The sequence below is a fragment of the Manacus candei genome, unplaced genomic scaffold (assembly GCF_025592945.1).
Source record: "Manacus candei isolate 608988 ecotype Guabito, Panama unplaced genomic scaffold, ASM2559294v1 h1tg000017l, whole genome shotgun sequence".
Classification (NCBI taxonomy): Eukaryota; Metazoa; Chordata; class Aves; order Passeriformes; family Pipridae; genus Manacus; species Manacus candei.
In genome coordinates this window covers 12,776,441-12,801,717 of record NW_026138065.1, presented here as the reverse complement: position 1 = coordinate 12,801,717, position 25,277 = coordinate 12,776,441, and the positions used below count along the sequence as shown (strand labels likewise).

Sequence of the window (25,277 nt, the reverse complement as noted above, 5' to 3'; positions counted from 1 at the left end):
CCAAAATCTCTGGTACAGCATTTTAAAGGCAAAATAGCTTTAGTCCACATTATACCGATGCAAGTGAGAACTGATTCTGGCTTCAGTTACATTACAATATGTTCTCAGCCATTCTAAACACTTGAGGTTCTTCACATGTATTTATTTTAGTAGCTCAGAGCTGCAGTGCAAAACTGTGAATGCTCTCTGTTTTACTCAGTCACCATGAGTGAACTCTCTGGGGCATGCATGGCTGTGCAGCCTGCAAAGTATATTATTTTACCCTTAAGTAAATGCATTTGAATGAGGTTTCTTGGTGATTAAAATACTTCCAAATTTTTCTTTAAACTATCTGGCCTGTTTTTCATCTGATACAAATTTAGTTGTAACAACTGTCTCCAAATAAAGATTACTCAAATGACTTCACTGTACCCTACCTCAGGAGGCAGACTGGCCCACTGTGTCCATCAGAGTATCTCCTTAACAGATATTTCACTATATCAAAGTCTAATGAAACTGTATCAAACCAGGTACTGAGAGCAATCACAGGTATGTAATAAAGTTCACTCCAGAGTGTAGATCAGTAAAATTGGCAGGAAGCAGAAAGCAATAAATAAACAATGGCAGCACTGCAAGGCAGCCTAAAAGTAATTCATCATGATAAAGAAAAATGACCTGTCGTTTTCTTTTTTTTTTTCTGAGTAATAGTTTTTAGTGGCAGCAACCAATTAGACAGAAGATGAAAGCTGTAGTGGTACCGAAGCAATAACTTTCCATCAGCACTTTAGTACTGATGACAGCATTATTCAACACGCTATCAGCACCTGGCAGATGGTGTTAGCACTGTCACAAAGTGGGGCTTTGGTATCACACTGCTTATCAGAAAACTGTCAGGTAAACATACAGTGGCTGAAAAAAGTCTCCCTACACTCATCCAAAGCAAACACTTATCACACTTAGGCTTTGGGATCCCTTTTGTCTTTATTTAGAAAAGCTGTTGTCAGGTTTCTTCTGCAAATGAAATTAAATTGATTTTGTAGGCAGCTCACCAGAGGAAGGTTAGAGATAAGTGTCTTACAACAAACATTTCAGGCCTTTAGAAGGTCCAAATCTAACTCAATCTGTGACAAGAGCACATCTGTGATTATCTCCTAAATCATACCATGTCAGAAATGTCTCTCTCAAATGCTTTTTCCATCCTGATTGTTTTCAGCCACAGGCTATTACCTAGCATCATCCATCAGTTTCAGAAGGGACTAGACATTATCAACATAGACAACTATTTAGACCCCAAGTCATAAAAGGTATTCTTTCAGAACAAAGGACAAAAAATTGTTCTGAAGTTCAGTTAGACAAGATGAGCTGCCCTAAGTAGATGAAAAGGAATGGAGTAGCATTTGATCATCCTGGCAGTGCAGGGCTGGATGATTCAACCAATTGCTAAGCATAGGCAGCAGAACAAAAATTAAAGAGGTCTTGTCAGTATAACAAATTGTGTAGGGACCTGATGTGTCATAGAAAAGAGACAGCTCAGCAGCAAGTTCTGAGAATGATTTGGAGTCAACCTGGCATATAAAAAAATGCTTTTCTTCCTTGACTGCTTGTGTGGAACGGGAAAGCCTTCCAGATTTGAGGGATGGAACCAATAGCAGGAACCATTGAGCAAAAAATTTTTGTAAATTCTAATTTAGCAAGATGAAGGAGGGTAAAATCTACAGTTTACTACTGCTAAAGAAGTACTTTGTGATTCAGCACCACAGTGAAACCTGAGGACATTTATGAGGTGCAGTGGTAGCCTTTCTAATTCAGAGAAGAAAATGGGCTCAGCAACACCACTATTCGTGCATCTGTGATAGTATTATGCCTTATGTGTTCCCTTTTCCTGTGAGCACATCATTTCCCTCTTACTTGATTTGTTTCTAGACTAAAAGGAGACACAATAACTGCTGTGGTGTTTGTGCATCAATGGCTATATAGAGTTTCCAACAACACTTGCATCCAAAGCAGAGCAGAACTGGAGGGTTTTCTTTTGGGGGGCAGGGATGGGGACTATGATGTCCCCATTCCTGCCCTCAAAAAGAAAAACTATCAGATGTACAGTTAGGTAGAAAGGAAGAAGAATGAATATACTCTCACTTATAACTTCACAGGAAAAAAATTATGTTTTACCAGTCTCCCACATAGCTTTTCCTCGAGAAGTTTCAAACATATACAAAATAAACCAAAGAGAAATTATTTGCCCGAACCCATTAAGCTGAGTCAGACACTTTCACATAGAAACTAAGTGTGCTGAGTCCCAGTCCAGTGCTCTGTTGCCTCCTTCCCAAACTCTTCTTCAACTGGGATGTTCAATAGTCATTTCTGCATTTGCATGCAAATGCATTCACTCTCTGCATGACTGTTAACACACATAGTGCCCTACAGGAAACAACATGAGGAAGCATAGGGTCAGCCAAACCAAAGACTGCTATGCCTAAAAAGTGTCAACATCGTTACTGCTCTTTCCTTTATTGATCCTGACCCTTTCAAACTTCTATATCAGTATTTTAGAAGCAAATTGAGGGCCTTACTTTACATTAGCTGGGGGGCGAGGGGAGGGAAGAATAGATGTGTGCAGAAGCCAACAGAGTGGAAAATAAGTTCCATAAACAGAAAGCATGGGAATGCTCAATATCCTTAGTGACAGTAGTGCAGGAGTGGGAATGAGAGGTCTCAGTAAAGATTACCTCAGGGATTGTAGGTCGTTACCGTTTGCTTTCTAAACAGAGCAGAATTAAAGCAGGTACATTCATAGGGCATTGCTGGGATTGTTAAAGCATTGTAATAACTACATTGGAAAGCTTTTTACAAAGGGCTACTCTTCAAACATGCTTTTGTTGCCTTGTTCAGGCTTGAGGTAATTAAAACACAGAAGAGTACATTAATGATTTTGTGTCTTAAAGTTTTAAATTAGAAGATTTTTTCTTCTTTCTTCTCTTTTGTGTTTCTGAAATTTGTTTTAAAACTGACAATGCAACCTGAAATATAGTCTAATGTATTATTCATCTCCTTTCAGGCTTGGAGAACAAATGAAATTCTTGTCACAGTCCACCATTTCCTTTTAGAAAAAGTGAAAGACCTTTATTCTTTCCCTTCCTGTTCTGTTTAGAAACAGGTACAAGTAAGTACTGTAGATGTACAGGTTTAATTGTTAAAGGTATATAAATGATTCATCTTTGACAGCAAAATCCATTTCTCTGGCAATAGATTTTTGAGTATTTGCACTCACTATCTTCATCTTGCATTAAGATTATGCAAAACTGAAACAACTAATCAGGAGTTCGCCAAATATGTTTGTTTATGAGAATTCATTGTATGTTTTCTAAATGTTAAAATTATCTAATATGTTAATGCTATTCTACATCTTTAATCTGGGAAACTTATTACTACTGATAGTTTTGTTTGCATCAATTTGCATAAGGCTTTATTAATTACATCTATTTGCCATTAAGAGATATCTATTCAATAATAGTAGTTATCCAGGTTATAAAATTCTATAGAATTTCATTTGAGGCTTTTTTTTCCTCCAAGGAATAGAAGTTTTCATATCTGATTATTAGAATACTGAGATTGTCTTGTAATATAAAAAAATGCATTTTAGAAAGTAATTTTCGCAACTGTTTTCTTTTTATTTGAATGGATTGTGTTGTGCAAAATATATACCCTCCTAGAATATACAGGTTTCCGAAGAAACAATTACACTTAAGAGGTTTAAAACAGAACTGAGCAAATACTTCTAAAACACAAATGAGATGTGGAAGTTTAAATGCAGTTATACAAAATGTAAGTTCACTATTGGCTCAGTACTACTTTATTGGATAATATCTAGGTATGTAACAACTTATTTTACACATGAGACCAAAATCAAAAAATGCAATGCAAAATACAGTCTATTTCTCTGAGATATACCTACTACCAGACTGAAAACATAATTTTTCATGCTAGTGATAATCTTATAGTCACGCATTTGGAAGGATTTGTGTTGTTTATATAAAAAATAAAATAATATATTGACAGAAGTCACATATTCTTAAGGATGTATATTTCTTTGAGTTATTGATACTTAATTCTGTGTCAAATTCCTAATTATACAGAGGTACATGGTGAATTGCTATGTTCAAACCTACAGAAGATATACATTTATCTAATTAACAACTAATATGCAATCAATTTAAAAAAAATTAAAGTTATACCTTTTTTTGCCTTTTAATTTTCTGTAAAAGTCAGCACAGCTACCACATAAATTGGTAATCTTTATGCAGGATTTAGTATGTACAAGGTGAGATAAAAGTCAGATCTACTCTTGCTTTGGAAAGAGGGAGTTCCAGGATTTGGTCAGAGGTGGAAAAATGGCTGCTTTGTTGGAGATTATATTAAAATGTCCCTCTTCCAGAATTTTTATCTGTCTTTCTTCTTCTCACTCTGTTATATATAAATACTGCATTAAATACACACTGAGTTATTGTTTATGCAGCTTCTGATGAGAGCAGGGCCACTGACCCTGCTAGCTGGAGAAGAGCCAGAGGTTCCAAACTGTTGCTGGGTGAAGCAGCTGTCTTTTTTGGTTTCCAGTAGAATTCCCATTGTGGTGAATTTATATGAAGATGGCCAAAAGAAAATCACTGGTACAAAAACTCCTTCCTTTTGACATTGAAACATTTCCGATAGCTTTAAGTAACTGCTTAAGAGGATACCAGTGCAACCCTGGTATCTCTGTGATGCTGCTATTACTTGATTCGGTGTTCTGTTCTCAGTTTGCCTCACATCTCACAGAGAGAAAAAATTCCTTGCTCTTCTGTTTCAAAATTCTCTAGCCTGTTTTTAAACTGTTGTAAATTTGGTGTGAAATTCAATCATTGTCAACAAAGTAGTCCCTGATTGGCAAAATAGTCTCAGAGTAAGATTATACCAAACACTTAAGAACTTGGACAAAAGTGCAGCCAGTAATAGAAAACCATATAAATATATAAAACCATATATACAAATACAAAGCTTTCTTCTTTGAAAAATTTCATAATATCATATGGAAAGAAAAGATTGCTCATTCGGTAAACAACAGTCTTCAGACATAAAGCATTCTCTTTTCAAAGAAACTGCCTCCACTTTTCAAAAGTTGCCTCTTGGGTTTATAGGAAATGTCAGGTTGGAAAGGACCTCAGCAGGTCTTTAATCTCACCTCTTCCTCAAAACAGCATCAGCTATGAGATCAAATCAAGATGCTGAGGGCTTTGTTCAATGTGGTCTTGAAATCCTCCAAGGATGGAGACTGCATAACCTTTCTAAGCAGTCCATTTCAATGTTTGACTGTCCTCATCATGAAAACATTTTCTCTTATGTCCAGCCTGAACTTTTCTTTTTTGCCCATTATCTCTCTTCCTCTCACAAGCCACACTGTCAAAAGCCTGGTTCCAGCTTCTTAATGTCTCTCTCACAGGTGTGAGAAGGCTACTGGGGCACTTCCCTAAGTCTACTTGGCTTCACGAAAGCATTTATTGCTTCAAAAAATTTAATTGGCCACAAGTGAACAAAGTTTCTTGTTCTAATAATCTCTCTTCATATAATTGCAAGATTAATTTGAAATAACCCAAGTATTTACCACATTGAAGAAACAATCAGAAGCCCACATTTATACTGGTATTGACTCCTCCCTAAGCCACATGTAAAACAGTATTGCTAAGCATGGAGATTCTCATACATATCTCATTCCTGTCAATTCACCGTGATATCTACTTGCATTTGGTTCAATGTTCATATGGTAAATACCATTTTTTTTATTATCTGCAATCGGAATAAATCTTTTTTTTTTTTTTTTGGTGGAGATTTCTGGAGGAAGTAGCTGTAGAGTACTAGATATCATATAGATATTTCTGGGATTAATTGATACCAGACATTGTGGATCATCTTGTATTTCAACATATTTCCAATCTTCTCATGGTTTATTTCAGAAAAAGATACACATCCTCTGGTCTCCTACAGCAGTGTAGCTTCTGGAAGGGTCAGGGTGTGACCCAGACTTACAATAAAGGTCAAAGGCTCTGTTCTCATTTATGCTGAGTCTGCCAGGGCTCTATACACTGTCTGGAATGGCATTAGTGAAACCCTTAAGCTAACAAGCTCTTGGCTTGGGCATTTTACCACTTCCTGGCCACTGCAGCTTTACAGAGAGCTTCAAAAAGAAAATTACATAACCTTAAGTTGAGTTTCTCTTGCTTGGAAGATGGACATGCCTAATTCAATCTCCCTCTGTCACTCCTGCACTTTTTAAGAAAGAGGCTTTGAAATGGAATAATGAGGTTCACATGTGTAACAGTGTAAGCATATAGTGTAATATACACTTACCTGGTTTAATCAATCACAGGATGCAAGTATTTTATGTCAATAGTATAAACAGAGAACACTTCAACGTAATAAAATGTTAAGATCTTGTAAATATTGCCTCTACCAAATATGCAGGTGGTGAATACGAATGCCAAGAAGATGAACATCTTGGAATGTCCTGTTACATATAGCATATTTGGTAGCTCCATATAGAATTTATTTGTCTTTTCAAAGTCCATTTTTAATAACCACAACACTCAAACTTCTGTTTTTAGATTATTTCAGATGAATCATTTTTATTGTTGCTAAAGTCAATGTTAAATGATCTTTTTCTAATATTTTTTTTTTCTGTTTCACTTCCTGCAATATTTGGTTTGAAATCTCACCTATAAGACAAGCAATGTAAACTGGATATTTTTAAGTGCTTACTATCCATGCCTGGACTTGACACCACCACAATAAAAGTAAAGATTTCTTTCTCTTTTCCTTGAGTAAAATCTCAGGGGCTGCACCTGAGATTGATTGAAGATTATTCTCTGTTCATTTTTTAGGGCAGCTGCAGTGCTGCCAACAGTGCCCACTGTTGTGGGCCAACAGTGAATGTATTTATATAGATGAAGAACACAAAACAAGATCTACTTCCAATACAATAACAACAGAATTCAAGGAAATTATTTCTTCTTCCCATGGGATCTGTCTGAGAAAAATACTGTTGAAATCTTAGAATTCTTTATACTTTTTATCTGAAAATGCTGCATGTTTTCACCTATGTGAACATAAATCACATCAATCATGATTGGTTTAAATTTGGAGTAAGAAAAAGATCAGAAGTAGAAAATTGCCAGATGGCAGTGTCATGCCTGAAGAAATGCAATGGTTCTGTTATTTATACTTAACATAGTGCTAAAATAATTTCCTTAATTCTTCTCTAAAGTGCAGAGTCTAAAAGTCATTCAAGGAGCAAAGCAAATTAAAAACAATTAAGTCTTTCCTTGTACAAACTGTTCAAGCTGAAATGCATAGCAAGTGGAAGAATGGATCCCTGGATCTTAACATCCACTTTGTCAACTAGTTTGGTACAGAGAGATTTCTACCAGAAAAAATAGTCCAGAAAAATCATTCTTCATCAGAAATTTGTGAATGACAGGATCAGCCAAGGTACCTTTCAACCATTTTATTACTTATTTTAGGAACAGCTTATTTATGTCAATGTAAATTATACTCCTACTGATCACAATGGTATTTTTTCAGGCTTTTGAAAGCCAGTGCAGAAAGTGAGCAAACCATGTCAGTTATTTTTGGCCCATCCTTTATTTTGTATCTGTCCATGTTTAAGTCTGTTAGGGACTGTAGCAACAATAGGTGAAGCAATTGGAGAACTCTGAATGCTCCAAGTAATACATGAAAATATTACAAGTAATACATGGAAGTAATAAATGAAAAAATTACTATTATGTTGATTGTAAACCAGGATGTCCTTTCCAGAATGGCTCAGATTTTTTGTGAGAAAAGCTGGATCCTGTTGGGTCAGTCACACTGAGGAAGAAAAATATGATACGTGAAGGAATAATCAAGGAGGTTGTGTTCAGCCCTGGGTTCAAAATATATGTCGTGAGAAATCATTCCTGAGCTTTGAGACCAGATGCACTCCTATGTTCAACATTGGCAGGAAAAGCAGGACTTCTGAGGAACAGTCAACTTCCAAGTTCAGCTACTCTTAAGAAGTTCTTGCATTCAGGACTTTTTATTTCTGTTTGTGAACTCAGGTTTTATTTATTTTTTAATCAGAAGAGCATTAGAAGAGGAACAGAGAAGTTAGATTAGACAATGTGCTTTGTCATCCTGTCATCAAAAGGGATCTGCTAGTATTGTTATTTCAGCACTTTCTGTATTATGCCTTTTTACCTCGAAATCAAATTTAATTTCTGATGTGGTAAGCCATGCTGAACTCTCTCTTCCATATTCAAAACTCACACAAAAATCTTAAGTCTTCAGTTTACTTCCAAATGTATATATTTGAGTTTCTTTTTTTCCTGTGGCAAGACATAACTTCTGGGCTGCTGCACACAGTCTGGCTTTGTTTGATTTCTATATTGCAACCTTATACTAAAGGAGGGAAAAAAACAAACCAGTAGGAGTAACTACAGTATAGAAGTAAAAACATCTTTATAATTTTAGTGACCCAATTCGCAACACCCTCAGAAAATTAAGATCCCAAAAGTAAGCCTGAGTGGACATTTTTTCTTAAGGCATAATTTAGACTGCCAAGTTTGGCAGCTGGAATGCTTTGTTGAACTGAACTGAACAGAATGGAGGGGACATAAAAGAGATTCAGTACTCTATTTTTTCAATTATATCTTATTAGTTTCATACCCTTAATTGTGAAACATACTTCAGCTGAGAAAATTTGTCTCAGCCCAGCTATGCAGATGAGTTTGCACCCATTCCAGAAAACCAGTAGACTGTCATTCTCTTGGCCTGGTAGACATAGGTCCTATAAACAACATGACCAACACCTGGATCTGACACCAGAGACAGCCCTGTTAGTATAACAAGCAGTTGTGCAACATCCCAGGCTTGTCAACCTTTACCGTGGGATAAGGTATGGAACAACAAGCTGTACCTTTTAGTTATGGAAATCAGACACAACAGAGATGTTCTTGTTAGATACTAAGTAATTGTCACCCTTAGCACAGACCAAGAGAAGGCCTTCTGTCAGTTGGGCATCTCAGTTGCTTCAGATCAGATTGCTTCATAATGTTGAAGTGCTCAGTAATTTCAATGCCATGCTCAGTAATTTCAATGCCACTGTAACTTCTATCTCCCAAATGTTTCACTTTTTCAGCTGAAAAGAAATGCCAGAGCACCAAGGCTCAGAGTCCTTGCACATTGCACTTCTCTACTGAAGTCTTTCTGTCCCTCAGTCACGCTGACAGAGTGGTGACAAAGGTCCAAGATGGTCTCCTTGGAGTTGTCCACGATAGTTTTCACTTTTCACAGTGCTAAGTAGCCTTCTGCTGCCAGTCAGTCATCCTCTTCTGGATGATGCCTGGCTCTAGGCTACAAGCACAGTACAAATAGCAAGTACAGGGATTTTCCCAAATAGGATATGAATGAAATAATTTTTTTCGGTCTTTTCCTGTGAGCACTAACTCTTTTTCGAAGGTAGGTGAAAACAATCTGAATGCTAAGCAAAGGAGGGATATCTGTATCCAGAACATTTTAACAGGAAGGGAGTTTAATAACATAATTCCATCCCTAGCCACCTGGCCTTCTTTCTGTGTGTGTGTTTTCTTTTGGAAGCAGTGTGGCATAGATGACACTTGCCATAAAGCTCTTCCTACAGAAAAATATGCAAGCCCAGCTCATTTCCAGTGTATAATAATCATTAAGGCTCCCATGAGTGAACCTCTGATGCTTTTTTGGCCAATGATTAACCTTAAGCCCTCCTTCCCCCTTATGCACTTGGATTAAAAAGGCAATATGGAGAGAGAAAGCAATAGGCATGAGTGGTGCATTCTCTAACTCTATGGACTAAAGGGTGAAGTCATCTGACAAATAATTCAGGAGCAGCACACCAGGCAGTGAGATTGATTTTATTAGGGTTAGAAGAGAAAGAAAGGTTCTGTCGTGTGACCAGGCTGAATTCAGGATGTTTATAAGCTCCATCATGCTGCTTTTACTGGTGCCGGCGATGTTTGTATGGTACAGACGGCAGCTATTGACTTTTCCATTTATTCAGCTCCATAGTCTTCTTTGTTCTGGAGAGTCTGCTGTAATTAGAGTTTATAGAGTTTTCTTGTACAGAAGTCTAGTGTTTAGTGTAAGGCTTTACTTGTCAAGACTTTAAGAGTCTATCCGTGACTCCATATTCCTATGACCCAGGGTAAGTCATATAACCAGAGTTTTGATTCAGCTTCCCAGCCTGGAAACCAATACCATCCTCAGAGGGCTTCATTCATTTGATTAAGATTTTTGGATAAAAGTTGTTTTAATAGGAGAAAAACACTATCATTCACATTCTTATTAAGCCATAAGTGCTCACCTTTTGATCTGGATAGAGAACAGATGTGGAGGGATAAAATTTCTCTGTTAGTCTCATTTCGTATAGCCCTGATACCTGTATGTTCTATTAAAAAACTCTCCAGGTCAGTAGCTGGGAACATGGGTGTGTAATTTCTGGGTGTTCTGGGTAGCACACATCTTGGGACAGTAACCTGTTAAGTACTGAGCAGGGACTGGCAACAGCAGAGCAGCAGCATGCCTCTCCTCACCATACACAGCTGGCGGATGAGCTGGACTCCGCTGCTGGTACTGGGGTATCTCTTTTACCTCCTCTTGGGTGCTATGGTGTTCCAGCTGCTTGAGAAGCAGGCAGAGACCCACTTTCGGGACCAGTTCCAGCTGGAGAAGCTTAACTTCCTGCAGAACTACACATGCTTGGACAGACAAGCCCTGGAGAAGTTTGTACAGGTAAGAGGAACAGGTTCCCATTATTTTGACTCAAGAATTATTTTTGTTAGAAAAAATTATACTATTGTGGCCAAGCGTGTTATAAACTTATCAGGTGTCCATGATATTAAAGGTCTAACTGTTTAAATTAAAGGCAGAGGTTTCTCAAGCCCATTCATATACCCCTTTATCTTGATCTATTGAACTACTTTCTTCTCCCAGTCACGAACTCCTAAAACATGTAAATCTGCCTGATGCATTTTTGTGCTACATTGCAGTAATTTCAACTTCATGGTTCTTGGCTCTTTCATTAATTATTACAGGGAATTATGCTTTGGGACAAAATCAAGAATCAAACCTAAATAAGCAGGTTGCCCTTCCAAGGTTCTCCAGTCCAAACCTGTGCATTTCTGCCCTTTTGTACTAGGAATTGTCTACCGTTTTTGAAGGTGGTCCTGCACTCGCAGGCCTCTAAAGAAAAGATAAAACCAACCCTCGCTAACTATGTTATCTCTCTTGTAAGAAGAGATAAAGAGCTCTTATTCAATATGGGTTGTCAGTTAATGACATCTTCAATTACATTTTAATCTATTCCTCAAAACTGGCTGGAGATACCTTTCTTGGTATTATATTCTCATACTAGTATTGCAAGAACTGGACAGAAATACTTAAACTACCACTTTCTTTGTGCTCAAAATCTACCCAGATGCAGAGCTGGGTGCCTAAATAATTTGAACTCTTTCTACTATGTCACTAAACCTTATAAAAACTCTAAACATGCTGCGAGTTTGCACTGCCGAAGTTGGAGGACTTCCACTAAGGTTTTGATAAACAAAAAGCCTAGATTTTGTAAATGGATTTAAGCAAACAGTGAATTTCGATTAGAAAGGGTAGCAAAGGTGCCTGAACCTCTGTCTACAAAGCCAATGTTCTGATTACTAATACTGATACTAATACTAATACTGATATATTTCTTGTGGAACACTGGACATTGGCCAGAAAATTACTAGTTTTAAAGAACTTACATGCCTAGAAACATGTCTATTTTTTTCAGCTATAGCATTTGGTGACATTACCTGTCCTTTCCTTATCTCTGATAGTGATTGTAGAGGCAAAAATTCTGATTCTCATTCTAAATCTAACTGGGATACCTTATAGGATTGAAAGGTTTAGTTAAATCTCTGCTACCCTAGAAACCTTAGGGAAGGTTCACAAGTGTCCATATTCTTCTCACTCTGTCTCCAGTGGAGCTTTCTTAGCGCTGCCGTGCCACTCAGAGAATCACATTTTGTTATGTCTCTGCAGAATTAAATAAAATTTCACTTGTAAGCTGTTCCAGATAAAGCCAGCTGAGGGCACCAAATCACCTACAATGCACCAAGCTTCAAAGTACTTAGACTTGGTAGTCCTCAAGGTTCACAAAAGTGCAGGTCCTCTCTGACTCACCTGTTATTTATAAGACTTGTTAAGAAATTTGTCTAACTCTTACTAATATTGGGAAATACTACTCTTCCCATATTAAATCTCTAACTTTAATGCAGAGAAGCAGTTGTGTCTCTGCATGTTTTAACTATATGGTTAAGAAGGCCAGAAGTTCCAGTCTGAAAAGTCACAGACTGTGTCTCACAGTCAGACTGCAGTGAGACACAGCCCCCAGACTCAGTGTGCTCAGCTAACAAGTATAACATGTCTTGTCTCAATGCCTATTCTTTAAACATAAATCCTGAAATGTGAGAGTCAACCCCGGGTTCTTTCTGCATATCTATGATCACCAATAATAGAGTTACCACTTATAATTCATTAACTTTTGGCTTGATTGTGCAGGAAACAAATTCTTGCAATTCCATGTCAATAAACGGCATTGGCTCTGCATGGCTAAAACTGCCTAGCTGAGAGGTGGCCCTGAGCTGCAGCTCCTAAAATGAGCAGCCTGAAGCTTTGGGAAAGTGCAAATCCAAATTCTGTGATCTAATGCATCTCTGGTAAACATCACTCAGGAAATTATGCATTCTGACAACATAACTGAGATGCATTGAGTAAGGAAGTACCCTTTATGAGTCCTGATTTTGATTATGTCCATACTTTTTCAGCCTCAAACGAACTGATCTAAACATAGAGTGAAAGGACCAAATCCTTGTCTATGACCACAAGTGGCTGCAATGTGCATCAGCAGGGGGACAGGAGGAGAAACAGCAGGAAGTTTTCATTCTCTCCACATACTACTGTAGCTTTATATAGGTTTCATACTCCTGCTGTAAATTACAGCACATTGCTTTTACTTACTGGCTACTTCTGTTCCCAAAGGCAACAGCTAATGCTCACCAACCATTCAACAGCTGCTCTGATCACACCCCAGCCATAACCCTTACCTGAGCTGTAGATGAAAGGAGCTAGGAGCCATTTTAACTGTCCCACAGGAACCTGTTTTTTTAGGAACAATTCTCCTGGGCACCAGGATGGCATTTATTTCATGGGGTTGTACTTAAAAGCAACAATCATACCGAGAAATGTGACCTTGTCAGATTGTGTCTTAAGGGTTCAACATTCAAAATTGCCTTACTTTTCCATGTTGACTCTCATGATGTGAATGTAACTCCTGTGAACTCTTGTGCATTGAAATGCATAGAACTGTCAAGTGTTTCTTACAGAAATAAATTAAACCTGTGATTATTTTAGACATTTCAAAGTATTCACACCTTAGTAGCTTCTCTGTGTTCCTTCTAAGCAGAAAATGAAATAGTCAGCTCTAGAAAATTTGACATGTTGAATTCCCATTCTAAGAACAGGTTTTTAATGGATAAAGTTGTTTGTCTTATTGAAAAGAAGCTCTGCTGACACTTCAGTCATGAGCTCACATGTGATGATGCCCAGCAGCCCTCTGATAAACTTGACCAATGCTGTAGGATTTTTTACTGCAGAAATAAGATTAGCCACTAAACTTACGGTACTCAAGTCCACCAGTACAGATCATTTAAAACTGCAAAACCTGTACAAAATTGGATACCTTATAGTGGGTATGTTCATTAGAAAAGCAATCCTTCTGGCAGTAGTCAACATTTCAATCAAGAAAGAGGGTCTTCTTTGGTCTCATACTCCTGAAACCAGCTAAAGCTGGTGTTTCTATTAAATCCTGCTCATGCCTTGCATCATAGAAAGTCTTCAAAAGAGATGAATGAGCAATTCCTTAGGCATTTTGCAAAATTACAAAGCTGTGACCTGGTATGTGACAAACAAGGGGATTCTTAAAAACCAGGCACTGAGCAGAGGGAAACCCACTGAGCAGAGGGAAACCAGTCTCCTTCAGAGAAACCCTTGGAGACAGCAAAGGAACACATTCTTCACTAAGGCAGTTGACAGGATATTTGATGCAGGAGCAGTATTTTTTTAGCACACAGTAGTTTTAGTCATCTGGTGAGAGCTATCTGAAATAGCAGAGAATATTTTATTAGTTAATCTTTCAGACTAGGAGAAGCCTAATATTCATTGAAAATTATTGGGAAGTCAAAGCCAAAAATAGAAAATCATCCTCACTAGTACTTACATGGAGGAAATAGAAATGAGCATGTTCCTCATGCCCTTCCCCACAGACACATTTACACTTGCCTACATTAAAAAAATGGAATGAGATGACTAGACTATGGAAGAAGAGGAATTATCTTTATTTTTTATGGCACAGCTTTACTTTTTTTTCCCAGTTGGATCACTTTGGGGAATCCCTCCACTCCTTTCCCCTCAGATTTCATCTAGCTATGGAACTGATCCTACTTCAGTGACCAGTTCTCCAGGGGCAAGAGTTCAAGTTCCTAGCCAGCTCTATTTCCAAGTTTTGCCATGTCAGCAGTAGTCCATTTTAGTCCAACTTTACCCTGTTATCTACACTGTTTATCACTCTGCTTGCTCAAGATGGAAAGCAGTATTTACTTCTCTCTATTTCTGACATTATTCCTCATCTTTGCTCCTTTGACCTCTTCCACCTCAGGTCCTCATGGAAGCATGGGAAAAAGGGGTCAACCCAGAAGGAAACTCTACAAATCCCAGCAACTGGGACTTCAGCAACTCCTTCTTTTTTGCAGGAACTGTTGTCACCACTATAGGTGAGGTACTCTCTTTCCCTATAAACCTGGGTTTCCTCCAACTATCCTTTAAAGCCCCCAGAAATGTGTAATTGGTGGATAGAATACACCTGCAAGACAATCAACTACTGTGAGTTACAGTTTTCTGTTGGTTTCCAGTTATGCCTGTTATTCTTGCATACCCAGTATTTTACACCTGCCAAGGAAGCTGAGTGCCTACTTGGTACATGCAGTATTATCTTGTACATGGACAGCACATACAGCACATACAGCACATCTTGAGGTTGCTTTGAAGCTCTGAGTTGCACTCACCACAAAATCAGAAACCTATAGCAAGTTACAATATTCCCTATAAGAGTAGTATTTTTCATGTTCAATTTTCAGCTAGTAGTAGTGAACACACAGGCCTTCGTCATAAACTATGGCAATTTGTAGACAGATTTAATTACAGAAAATCATATATTCACAGGTTCATGAAGCTTAATGTTGTTGAGCTTCCAAGCTTAGGAACTCTCCATGATGCCTGCAGCTTTACTGCAAAGCCTTTTTGTGTAGCTGTTTTCTTCTTTTTTTCCAGGTTATGGTAACCTGTCCCCCAGCACAGTGGCAGGGCAGATCTTCTGTGTGTTTTATGCCTTATTTGGAGTGCCCCTCAACCTGGCCTTCCTTAATCAGCTGGGGAAAGGTCTCAATGCTCATCTGCTTACCCTGGAAAGATGGGTGCAAAAGCCAGGCCGTGCCCAGGTACAGTGTCAATTTATCATTTGTTTCTTCTATTTTAAAACTAGTTAAAGTTCTCTTTTCAGATATGTGCTGCTGCTAGATTGGGTTTCCTTGTGTGAATGACAGCAGAAACTCCATACACTTGATTTATCTACAAGAGCTTTAAAGAAATAGGCTTTTACCTAAGGGACTCTAGATTTGCCTTTTTTAAAACCTGACTCAGCAAAACCATTAATCTGGTGACCTTAGAAGAATGTGTGCATATACACACATAGCCAAATCAAGCTTCTATTCTCTAGCCTATGGTAGCATCTATCCAGAGTCTAGCTCTACACTGTGCAAAGACAAATTATTTTTATTGGTATGCTAATCTGTCTTGAATTAGCTTCCCTGATTGTGCCAGTAATTTAGCACTGCTTCTGTTTTCTTAAAATGCAAATACTGCTTCTCCTTACTTACGGCTTATTGGTTAGTCATTGAACTAGTCCAAATGTTTTATAATAAGAGAAGCACTGATAATAGAAAATACATGAAGGTAATTTATAACACAGTTAGTGCATGTTTCTGAGAAAAGGTCCAGTGAATTGACTGCTTCAGTAAGACAAAAGGGAGATTAGATATGTTAGATATGTCAAAACATTTCACAGTTCTGACACAAGTTTTTTCATTTGTAAAATCTCTTGAGTCACTACATTCTTTATCTACAGTAGGAAGGCTATAAAGGTACTGTCAAATGCAGACTTGGATTCTATAAGCAAAATTTCTTTAGCTGCATAACATATACCTGTTCCCCAAACACATGCAGCTCTACCACCGGAAGGATTTTCATGTTAGTATGGCTACATCTTTCCTGAGATTTCTAACAGCACCTCAGGGATGTGATTTTTATTTTTTTTTCACTCCTGAATTAACACCTCATTTCTGGCATAACTCCTATGATCAGACAAAGCTTTGGAGCTGTATCAGCTTGTTTACCCTGAAAAGCCTCTTCCAGGAATTTGGTTTACCTCCTTTTAAACACAATTTTGTCATGCTTTGGGAAATTAATTACAATCAGTTCTTCCTTATTCCTGACTTACTGTCCCACATTAGAGGTTTTTACCAGAAATTTCTTAAAAGCCAGGCTAAAAATTAAAATTGTGCATTTCAGTATAAATTTTTATGCAAAATTCATTATCTAATTAAATGCTATTACACTACTAGAATGAACTAAATGGGAACAGATATCAACTATTACCATGTTGATTGGTAATTCTCAAGGTGCTCTGCAAATGAGGTAAGTATTACTATAGCAGCTAGAGAGATATGGCACATAATATAGAATTGATTTCTCCGAGTCACCCAGTTGGCTCATAGCAAGTTTCTCAAGCTCAGAGCACTATTTTATATGTGAGGTAATACTGAAAGAGAAAAGGAAACATGATACCTGGACCTTCTACTTTATAAACAGTGGTTTGGCTTTTCATCCAGTCACAATAGGCACATGAATAGAAAATCATATTCTGCTTTGAATGCCCTTGAGGGCATTTTTAAATAGTTGCAATGAGTTTGCATCAGCACACCACTAGTCAATAGTTCAACAGAATGTGTTCCCTGGAAATCCACGAATTCCTCATCCTCAGTCCTAAACTGCTAAAATCTGCTGTCATGACCCATCCCCTGACCGGTCTTTGCAGTCACATATGCAGTAACTTATCTCCCAGAAGGCAGACATTTGTACTGAGAGGCACAGATCTTCCCTGTGCTAACAGAACAGTTTTCCTCTGAGTGCTTCCAAGTTAAAAATGAAAGAAGGTAAACTGACTTCACTTAGGTTTCATTCAAACATATTTTTGGCTGAGCTCTTATAAGCCGCTTTATAAATCTTTGGAAGCAATCATGGTGAAAAGAACCATAATTTTTTCTTGCCAATCTTTGTATAATGACTTATGCAATACTTGGTGATTTTCCTCAAAGACAGAAACTGATTGATTACAAGAGTACCTCCTCTTGAATTGAAATTGAAAAGTGAGTATTTCATTCCTATGGCTGTTGTAAGTCTGAAAATATGACTGGAGCATTCTTAAAAACTCATTGCAAAAAGCTTTAAAAAAATCCTCCCTTTTTCCTAATTTTAAGGGGTTTTTTGTTTCATGATTAAGTACAATATCTATGTGCAGAGTAAACAGTGAGCTCAGCCTGCAGTGCATGGAAGCATTGGCTTATCCTTCCTTTTTTTACCACTGCTCCCAGCTGGATTGGGTTTGTCATTCAAGAAAAAACAGACCCAGCAATTTCAACAAGACAACTGCTCCATGCTGCTTAGCTGCCATCTTTGGTTTATCTTTCAGGTGGTTCAAACACTGGCAGTGGCCATCTTCTTGTCCACTGGGACTTTGCTTTTTCTAGTGTTCCCGCCATTAGTCTTCAGTTATGTAGAAGGCTGGAGCTATGGAGAAGGCTTTTACTTCACTTTCATCACCCTGAGCACCATTGGATTTGGAGACTATGTAGTAGGTAAAAAAGAAGGTGAACTGGATTAAGCTTTGTTGAAATATGTTACTCTAGTATAAAACTAAATACAGGGAGCATAGATATCCATTCCACTATAAATCTGGTACAAGAGTGAGCTCAGCCAGACTAGTAATAATGAGCTAATATATTATAGGACATGAGCATTTTTCTCTTGGCAGCTAAGCTGCGAATCACCCAACTAATTTCACATATGCCACTGAACACCCATTCAACAATGTCTCTGCCCAGGCTGCCACAAATGGGATCCAGGAGTGACAGGTGGAATATAAATGAAATTTCTTTGTCTTAAAGCGGTATTAAGCCTTAAAACCACCCTCTCCTAACAGTGATTTGCTTCAGCAAGAGCCTACCATTCCCAATAACAATTAATGTCAAATATTAAATGATCAATACTTACAATGGGAACAACATTACTGACAACCACAGGATGCCTCTGAAAGAAAACAAACCCAGTGAGATTACATAGTCTAGGCTGAGAACATCACGGTAAAGACATCACGGTAAAGTGAGGGGCTACATTTCCACACGCTTATTTGAACAAATGCATAATCTTAACAGATTATGTCTAATGTGTGTATTTCTTTAAACCACTAGGATCTCTTACTTTGCAAGTAGTAGGTCTTGCAAGTACTACCTCTCCTAGAGGTCCCAAAAGAAGATAAAAAAGCATCCCATGCCGTATCTGGCATTGTGGAATTTCATGATGATGTGGACAAGAGAGACTAAATGGATAGCTGCAGTGCTGTGCTGTGCCTGTATCAGCTGCACCGATTGTCCATGCTGTGGAAATATCAAACCAGGGACTAAGATTCTCATAACCACTTACTTAAAATGGCTGCATTTCCCATAGTATCCAGGTGATTGTGAATCCTGCATACTGAGTTATATCACCCTACGAATAGGAATCACTATATCAATAAACTGTATCTTTCTAAGTCATCTGAGATTCTCAGTGCTTCTCTTGACTAAAATATGGCTAATATGGATTCAACACTGAATTTCCAAGATGTTTTTTTTTCCTTTGTTGTTGGCTAGGAGCTGTTGATTTTGTGCATCCCTGATCAACATTCAATATGGCTATTTTTATTGTATAGCCTCAGCTTCAGGGATTTGATGCCAACTGCACTAAGTTTAACCTGAGAGCTGGCATAAAAAAAAAGGAAAAAGAGAGATCTATCTGCTAATAGATCACACAAGCTCACTAAACCAACATTTTTGCAGGGGGTAGAGAGGGTGTATCAGTACGTATGTTCAGCAGAACAAAGCTGTCAAGATTAATGTGCAAATTTCCCTGGATTTTTCAGGCACAAACCCCAACAAGCACTATATCCCTGTGTACAGGAGCCTGACTGCAATTTGGATTGTCTTTGGCTTGGCCTGGCTGGCTCTGGTCTTCAACGTGGGAGCTGACTTGATGGAAAAATTCCTTCAACTAAAGGGGCATAAGTCTGACTCAAGCTTGGCAGAAGGAGGCACCACCAAATTGGAAGATGAACCTGAGCAGCGTAGAATCCATATCCCTAGCTGAGCAAGGTACAAAGAGAGCAGTCTGAAACTGCATCTTTCATCTGTATCTCACACTAAGCAAGCCCTGTGGATAAAGGACTAAACCACAGGTTTTGGACTGTTTCCTAAGGAGGAAATGTTCCAGAAACATGGAAATTTCCACACCCTGTGTAGGCATCAGCTTACACAAAACCTCCAAAGGAGTAGCTATACAACTGTCCCAGGATTCATTTAACAATTCTCACTCAAAAAAGGCAATTTCCCCTGAAGTAATCAATTATTATCCTTTGTCTTCCTCTAGTGGTTCTTATGGTCACTCATTTTCAAAAAAATCCAGAGTGACTGCCTCCCAGCTTCAATAAGAAGTCACGTCACCAAGAATCTCAAGTGGAAAAAGTCAGGTACAGAAATCTTTCTTCATTTCCAGTCAGAAAACAAGGAAAAGCATAGAGGAATATCAACACTAATGAAAACCTGCTTAATGACAGCCATCCAGTTAAGATTCAGTTGATATTGTCTGAAATGAGCAGCTTTCACATAAAATGAAAACATTTATTTTCCGGGCTAAAATGCTTCTCTTTTAATTGTGCAGAAATTATGTGTCTATCCAGCACTGCCTGGACTGTTACAATTCATCTCAAAGTGAACTGGCAGCTCAAAGCAGGTCCTCATCACAGTTCATTTTGCAGCCACTTTAACAGCACTTTAAACTAAATTTAAATGCAAGCAGATTTCCTTATTTCTAGCCAGGTCACAAATAATACTAGAGTCTGGCATTTTATTTGGGCCAGTTCACTGAAGAACTATCAAGCACCGTACAGATTTGGTGCTGTATGTTTATCTCTAAATAAGGCTGATGATAGGCTCTTGCATTAGATCTGATCCTCACTCGAGTATGGTGTCACCCGTGAGAAATAGGGAGTTTGATTTTATCACAGTTATTTGAAGTCAAAAGTAGCAGAAGCCATCTCCAAAGAAGCTTAAAAACCAAAGAAGGACATATAAGCACCTTATAAGAGGATAGTCACTGAGATGAAAAGTGTAGTCATACTCTGTATTAAAGTGAACTACAGAAACTTGATAAAACAATTATCCATTCATTGGGTACCACATTCCATTGGTTATAACCATCACTGGCACATTCCATGGGCATTCTTGTAATTATATACATACTACTATTTATTCAGTATGTTTATACCTCATAGTAACCATCAATTAATCCTTTTAAACTCATTTATAAGAGGAACTTTAATGTAAAGTGTGAGTGAAATATGACTGCATATGTAGACTAGCCCCAAGCTAGCGTATGTCTGACAGACTACAGGAACATCAAATATCAGCCTTTCAGCAGCTGCTTTGATATTTCATTTTGGAGATGTGTCCATAAAACATGTAGAGGCTTCTGTAGGTCACTAATCTTTTCATGTATACTTTCTGAGCTAGATTTTTACTCCTGAGGAGGGTCACAACAGACATTTGTTCTTACATCTGACATGGTATTTGTTTTGTTTGCCAGTTGCTGACACCTGCATAGTGCAGTGTAGCTGTTCAAATTTGAAATGCTGGCGTATAAGAATGCTGGGTATGGTTTATTAGACTAGCTTCAAGTGTTCAAATGAGTGTTCAAATGCTTATCCCATCTAAGATTTACCTCATGTCTTACCACTACCTACCTCATAGATTTTATCTCCTCTGTTTTTTCACTGATCTTCCCTATGCCCTCAGCTATTCCCATAAATTTATGCAACAGCTTTCTTGGTAGACTTTTACTGAGAGCAGCCAATTATCTCCTGTCTGGTTTTTTGTATCTTTGCAAATCTCACAGGAGACTTTCTCTCTCAGTATTTTCTATTCTTCAGACATAATGTTTGCACTTGCACTTTTTAACATCATCACCATCACTGTATTCTGTACCTGCCTTGTGTTAACTCTACAAGACATTTTTGGCCTGTTTATGTGAAAGATGAAACTAAAGTTCTGCTGACTTTTATATCTAACCTGTTCTCTTCACCCTGCATTTTTCCATGCCTTCCTTACTTTATGTAACCACAGCCAGCCACAACACATGCACTGCTCTAAAGGTGATCCTATATAGTGTTTACACCATGCTGCATGCCATAAAAAATTATAATGAGGTTTTATCAGGGATAGAAAGCAGTAACTGGGAAAGCGTTTCTCAAAGTTATCCTTACTTGACATCTGACAGCAGGAAGTTTGGAATTTTTTTACTGCAGTCCAGAAAGTTGTTCCTGTATCTGCTAATGATTTTGCAAATTAGCAGCATGGTGAGACCATCTTCTGAATTTTTTGCTACTGCTGTGTTTAGTAAAGCTGAGAGTAGCTGCAGCAGTTGGCCAGCTGTCTGCCAGAAGATTTAGAAAGATACCTTAAATCAAGGATATGGCCACACTGGACTAGAAACAAGAAGGATACTGATGCCCTCTCATGCATTAAGTGATAGAAATTTCTTGCTCACTTTGTCAATTTTTCAAGGTCCTAAAAGATCCTAAATGTCATGCACATCTGTAATTGAAGTTAATTCGAGATATATACTGGGAGCACTGGCCTAGTTCTTGAACATGGCTGGACCAAGTGCTTTCTGGTAGCCTTCCTCTAATAAAAAGGCAGTTGTCAATTATCAACTGACCAGCTAAGAAAAGTAACATGGAAGAACTGCACAATCACAGGGGCTTGCTAGGAGCCAGAGGAGCACACAAAAGGGACTCTTCTGGTCTAATAGCCCATTTTACCAGTGGTACATTTCTGCACATAATGGGAGTGCACATATTTAGCTCCAATACATGGAAAACAGCACTTCTGAAGCCTCTGAATGTAGCTCTGCAGTCTGTGGCAGAAGTGATGGCTCAGGCAGCGTTCATCTGTGATGAGCAGCTACCACTTGCAGTCCAGTGCAGGACAAGAAGCAAATGTCCTTCCAGGCTTACACTTACCCTTTAAGCCTACGCAACAAGCCCTTCTTCATCCTGAGATATATTGGTACCTTCCAGACAACATCAAAATATCATCAGCAAGATTCGAGCCCTTCTCTGTGGAGATGTAAATAGAAGACTGACAGACAAGCAACGCTTCTGAGAGTACTCAAGAAAACCATTTAAATATTATGTAATTCTGTGAAGATTTATTGTGAATCCTGATCTCTTTCTCCCCAGTTTCCTAGTAAGCACATGCTTGATGTCGTGGGTTTTCACAATCTGTCTTGTAGTTAAAACTCCTGAGTCTCCCCTGTAATTTGTTTTATATATTTTTAGTATAAATATTAAATGCTATATTATATGTTTATTCATAATGTTTTAGCATGGTTATACTCAGTGTGCTTTATATAAAATATCTGGGTTTAAATGCCGTTAAAATGTCAAAGTGTAGCTCAGATGTATCTATTTCCCAATCTTCAATGAAAGAGGTGACGAATATATACTTTTTAGTATCTTTGCACTTTTATTTTCTCATATATAATTTTATAGAAGCCTTTCCTTTTTTACATAATTCCATTTTTGCTTTAAATATCATTCAGTAATGAATACCCTGAAAAGGCAGAGTTAAGACTGAGCAATAAGCAGCATAACTTTTTTTTTCCCCTAGGACTGTGCTCAGAATGATATCTTTACTCTGGAATTGATCTAGTCTTTGCATATTAATTTTTGCATCTTGCTAGCAAAATCATGTGTTTATGCTAGTCAGTTTAAAGTACAGCCCAGAAAACCAGAGATTAGCACATCTCCACAACAGTTGCAGTGGGGCAATACCTACCTGTTTGAAGGTTGTCTTATTTGTAACAGTATGCACACGTCCCTGGCAAAAATAATTAGAGGGCAGTGTGAGAACGCATTTTCATGTGACAGTACATAAAGGCATCCTGTTCAAAAATCTAGCGGGTTTATCCCCCTTTAGCTCAATATTACACAACAAAACAGGTAAATTAAAAAGATTTTATACACCAAAAGTGACTTGACTGTTTTATCTGCTGGTAAGAGAACAGAAAGGAACGTTAGATACAGTTCTCTACAAGAATATAATTAATCAAAGCGGTCTTGAGAACTACCTATATGAAGAAAGTACTTCCACGGGAAAATTACAAATTATAAAAAGATTCTGACAAACTTGCTACCTTTTCACTTGTTTATATCTAAGAGTTGTTATCACAAATACCTGTTTGCTGCCTTTTAAATTAAATTAGCAGCTGAGTGAAGGAGGAGAGCAGATTTACGCAACCTACTGCCGTAGTAGTACTTTAATAGTGCCAGCTGATGAGGGACATACTTGGATTTGCTGGGAAAGGGGCTGGCTAGCATCCCTCGGAGGGGCGAACGTGACTCGGTGCCCGCGCTCGCTCAGGCACTGGCGGAGCGCTCTGGGACGGACAGGTGTGAAGTGGAGCGGCGCCAGAGGAGGACGGGGGCGGCGCAGTGGGCTGCTGCAGCCGGGAGCGGCACAACCACTTGTCCTTCCCGGCACAATCACCTGCCTGTCCCGGCACAACCCGACTCTGTGGACAGGGGCAGGCCGGGGGAGGCGCAGGGGGCCGGCCGGCGCAGCCCTCCTCCCGCGGGCGGCCCCGCTCCCGCCCCCGCCGCTTCTTCAGCGCCGGGGGCGGCGGCGGCCGTGGAGTGATGCTGGTGGTGGCGTGGCGGCAGCGGTGGCGGCGGCGCTGGGGGGTGCCGGTGCTCCTGGCCGCCTACTTGGGCTATGTGGGGATGGGCGCCGCCGTGCTGCAGGCGCTGGAGCGGCCGGCCGAGGTGCGGGCGGCCCAGCGCCTCCTCCAGGAGCGCTTGGAGCTGCTGGCCAACCACACCTGCCTGCAGGGGCCCGCCCTGCAGCGGCTCGTCGAGGTGAGCCCGGGCGCGGAGGAGCGGAGCGGAGTGAGGGGCGGCCGGCGGAAGCCGCAGCAACCGCGCCCCCTGCCCGAGAGTAACTTATAAAAAGAAAAAGTACAAAAACTTTTCCCTTGTAGGTCTCTTGCTCACACGGCAACCTGCCCCGATGAAGCTGCCCACGGCGTGGAGACAGCGTTTCGCACTCCGCAGGCGGCCGCCTCGGCTGCGGTGTTTGGGCACGCCGGGCTCCCCCGGCTCCTCGCCCCGGGCTGCGGCCGACTTTTCTCCCCGCTGACAAAGGGGTTCTTTCGTTCTCCGCCGCCGAACCTACGGGTTTTGAAGCGCCGCCGTCCCGACCGTAGGCAGGCAGTGGCGGAGTATCTGACTACGTGAGAGTTACCTGCGGTTAATAACAGGTGGCTTGGGTTTGCTCTTGCACTTACTAAGAATGAATTGCAGTCTGTGACGTCTTGCAGGTGGTAAATTCTAACGGAAGAGTTTTGTCGTGGTAAGTTAAATGGGTGTTTACACCGGTGTCAAACTTTTCCCGTTTTCTACTTGTTAATTAAAGGGAAAAAGGAAATCCTTAAATCTTTCAAGATATCACTTAATACATTTCTTGAGGATGTTTGCAGGACGGTTGCAAAATGTAAAGCAGGAGCAAATGCAATCTTACTAACGTACAAGTGGTTGCATTTTTATGATACAGATACGAGCAAAGTGGAATAAATGGGTTCTCTTTGCTTAATTTTTCTCTGAAAAAAAAGAAAAATCTACAATATTGAAGTGTCCTGAATGATTCCCCAAACCCTTTGAGTTCAGTAGGTACTGGCAATTGAGT

At 39.2% G+C, this 25,277-nt stretch overlaps 3 protein-coding genes and 1 long non-coding RNA gene across 12 annotated transcripts in view; 3 read left to right on the top strand and 1 right to left on the bottom strand.

The window, feature by feature from the left end:
• Positions 1-12,369, top strand: part of KIF6 (kinesin family member 6) — a 163,267-nt gene extending 150,898 nt beyond the window's left edge. For 5 of the 6 annotated variants that reach the window (XM_051782878.1, XM_051782876.1, XM_051782875.1 and 2 more), the window contains one exon: positions 3,035-4,413. In XM_051782878.1, the coding sequence (XP_051638838.1) occupies positions 3,035-3,051 (17 nt within the window). In that variant the 3' untranslated portion in view covers positions 3,052-4,413. Of the gene's footprint in view, positions 1-3,034; positions 4,414-10,695 lie in introns of those variants that run through there. The other variant, XR_007903786.1, reaches the window with a different exon arrangement.
• On the top strand, positions 7,120-22,944 carry LOC127469051 (potassium channel subfamily K member 16-like). 4 transcript variants are annotated; one of them, XR_007903810.1, is made up of 6 exons: positions 7,120-10,809; positions 14,768-14,882; positions 15,439-15,605; positions 17,915-18,080; positions 19,403-20,005; positions 22,613-22,944. XR_007903810.1 is itself a non-coding variant. In XM_051782913.1 (6 exons), the coding sequence occupies exons 1-5, from the start codon at positions 10,597-10,599 to the stop codon at positions 19,624-19,626; spliced, it is 885 nt and encodes a 294-aa protein (XP_051638873.1). In that variant the 5' UTR covers positions 7,120-10,596; the 3' UTR covers positions 19,627-19,631; positions 19,906-22,944. The 4 variants fall into 4 exon arrangements, 2 of the variants coding, with proteins under 2 accessions (XP_051638873.1, XP_051638872.1); XR_007903809.1 differs by having other exon boundaries at positions 19,403-20,497; positions 22,544-22,944; XM_051782913.1 differs by having other exon boundaries at positions 19,403-19,631; positions 19,906-22,944.
• LOC127469061 (uncharacterized) lies at positions 17,962-24,094 on the bottom strand. The gene is made up of 5 exons (XR_007903814.1): positions 23,853-24,094; positions 22,556-22,651; positions 18,925-18,990; positions 18,496-18,531; positions 17,962-18,069 (listed from the first exon to the last, which is right to left on the bottom strand). It is a non-coding gene; the product is annotated as an uncharacterized LOC127469061 (long non-coding RNA).
• A 138-nt stretch (positions 24,095-24,232) lies between these two features.
• LOC127469049 (potassium channel subfamily K member 17-like) overlaps positions 24,233-25,277 on the top strand; it is a 30,645-nt gene continuing 29,600 nt past the window's right edge. The window contains exon 1 of the mRNA XM_051782908.1: positions 24,233-24,451. Within this exon, the coding sequence (XP_051638868.1) occupies positions 24,233-24,451 (219 nt within the window). The remainder of the gene's footprint in view (positions 24,452-25,277) is intronic.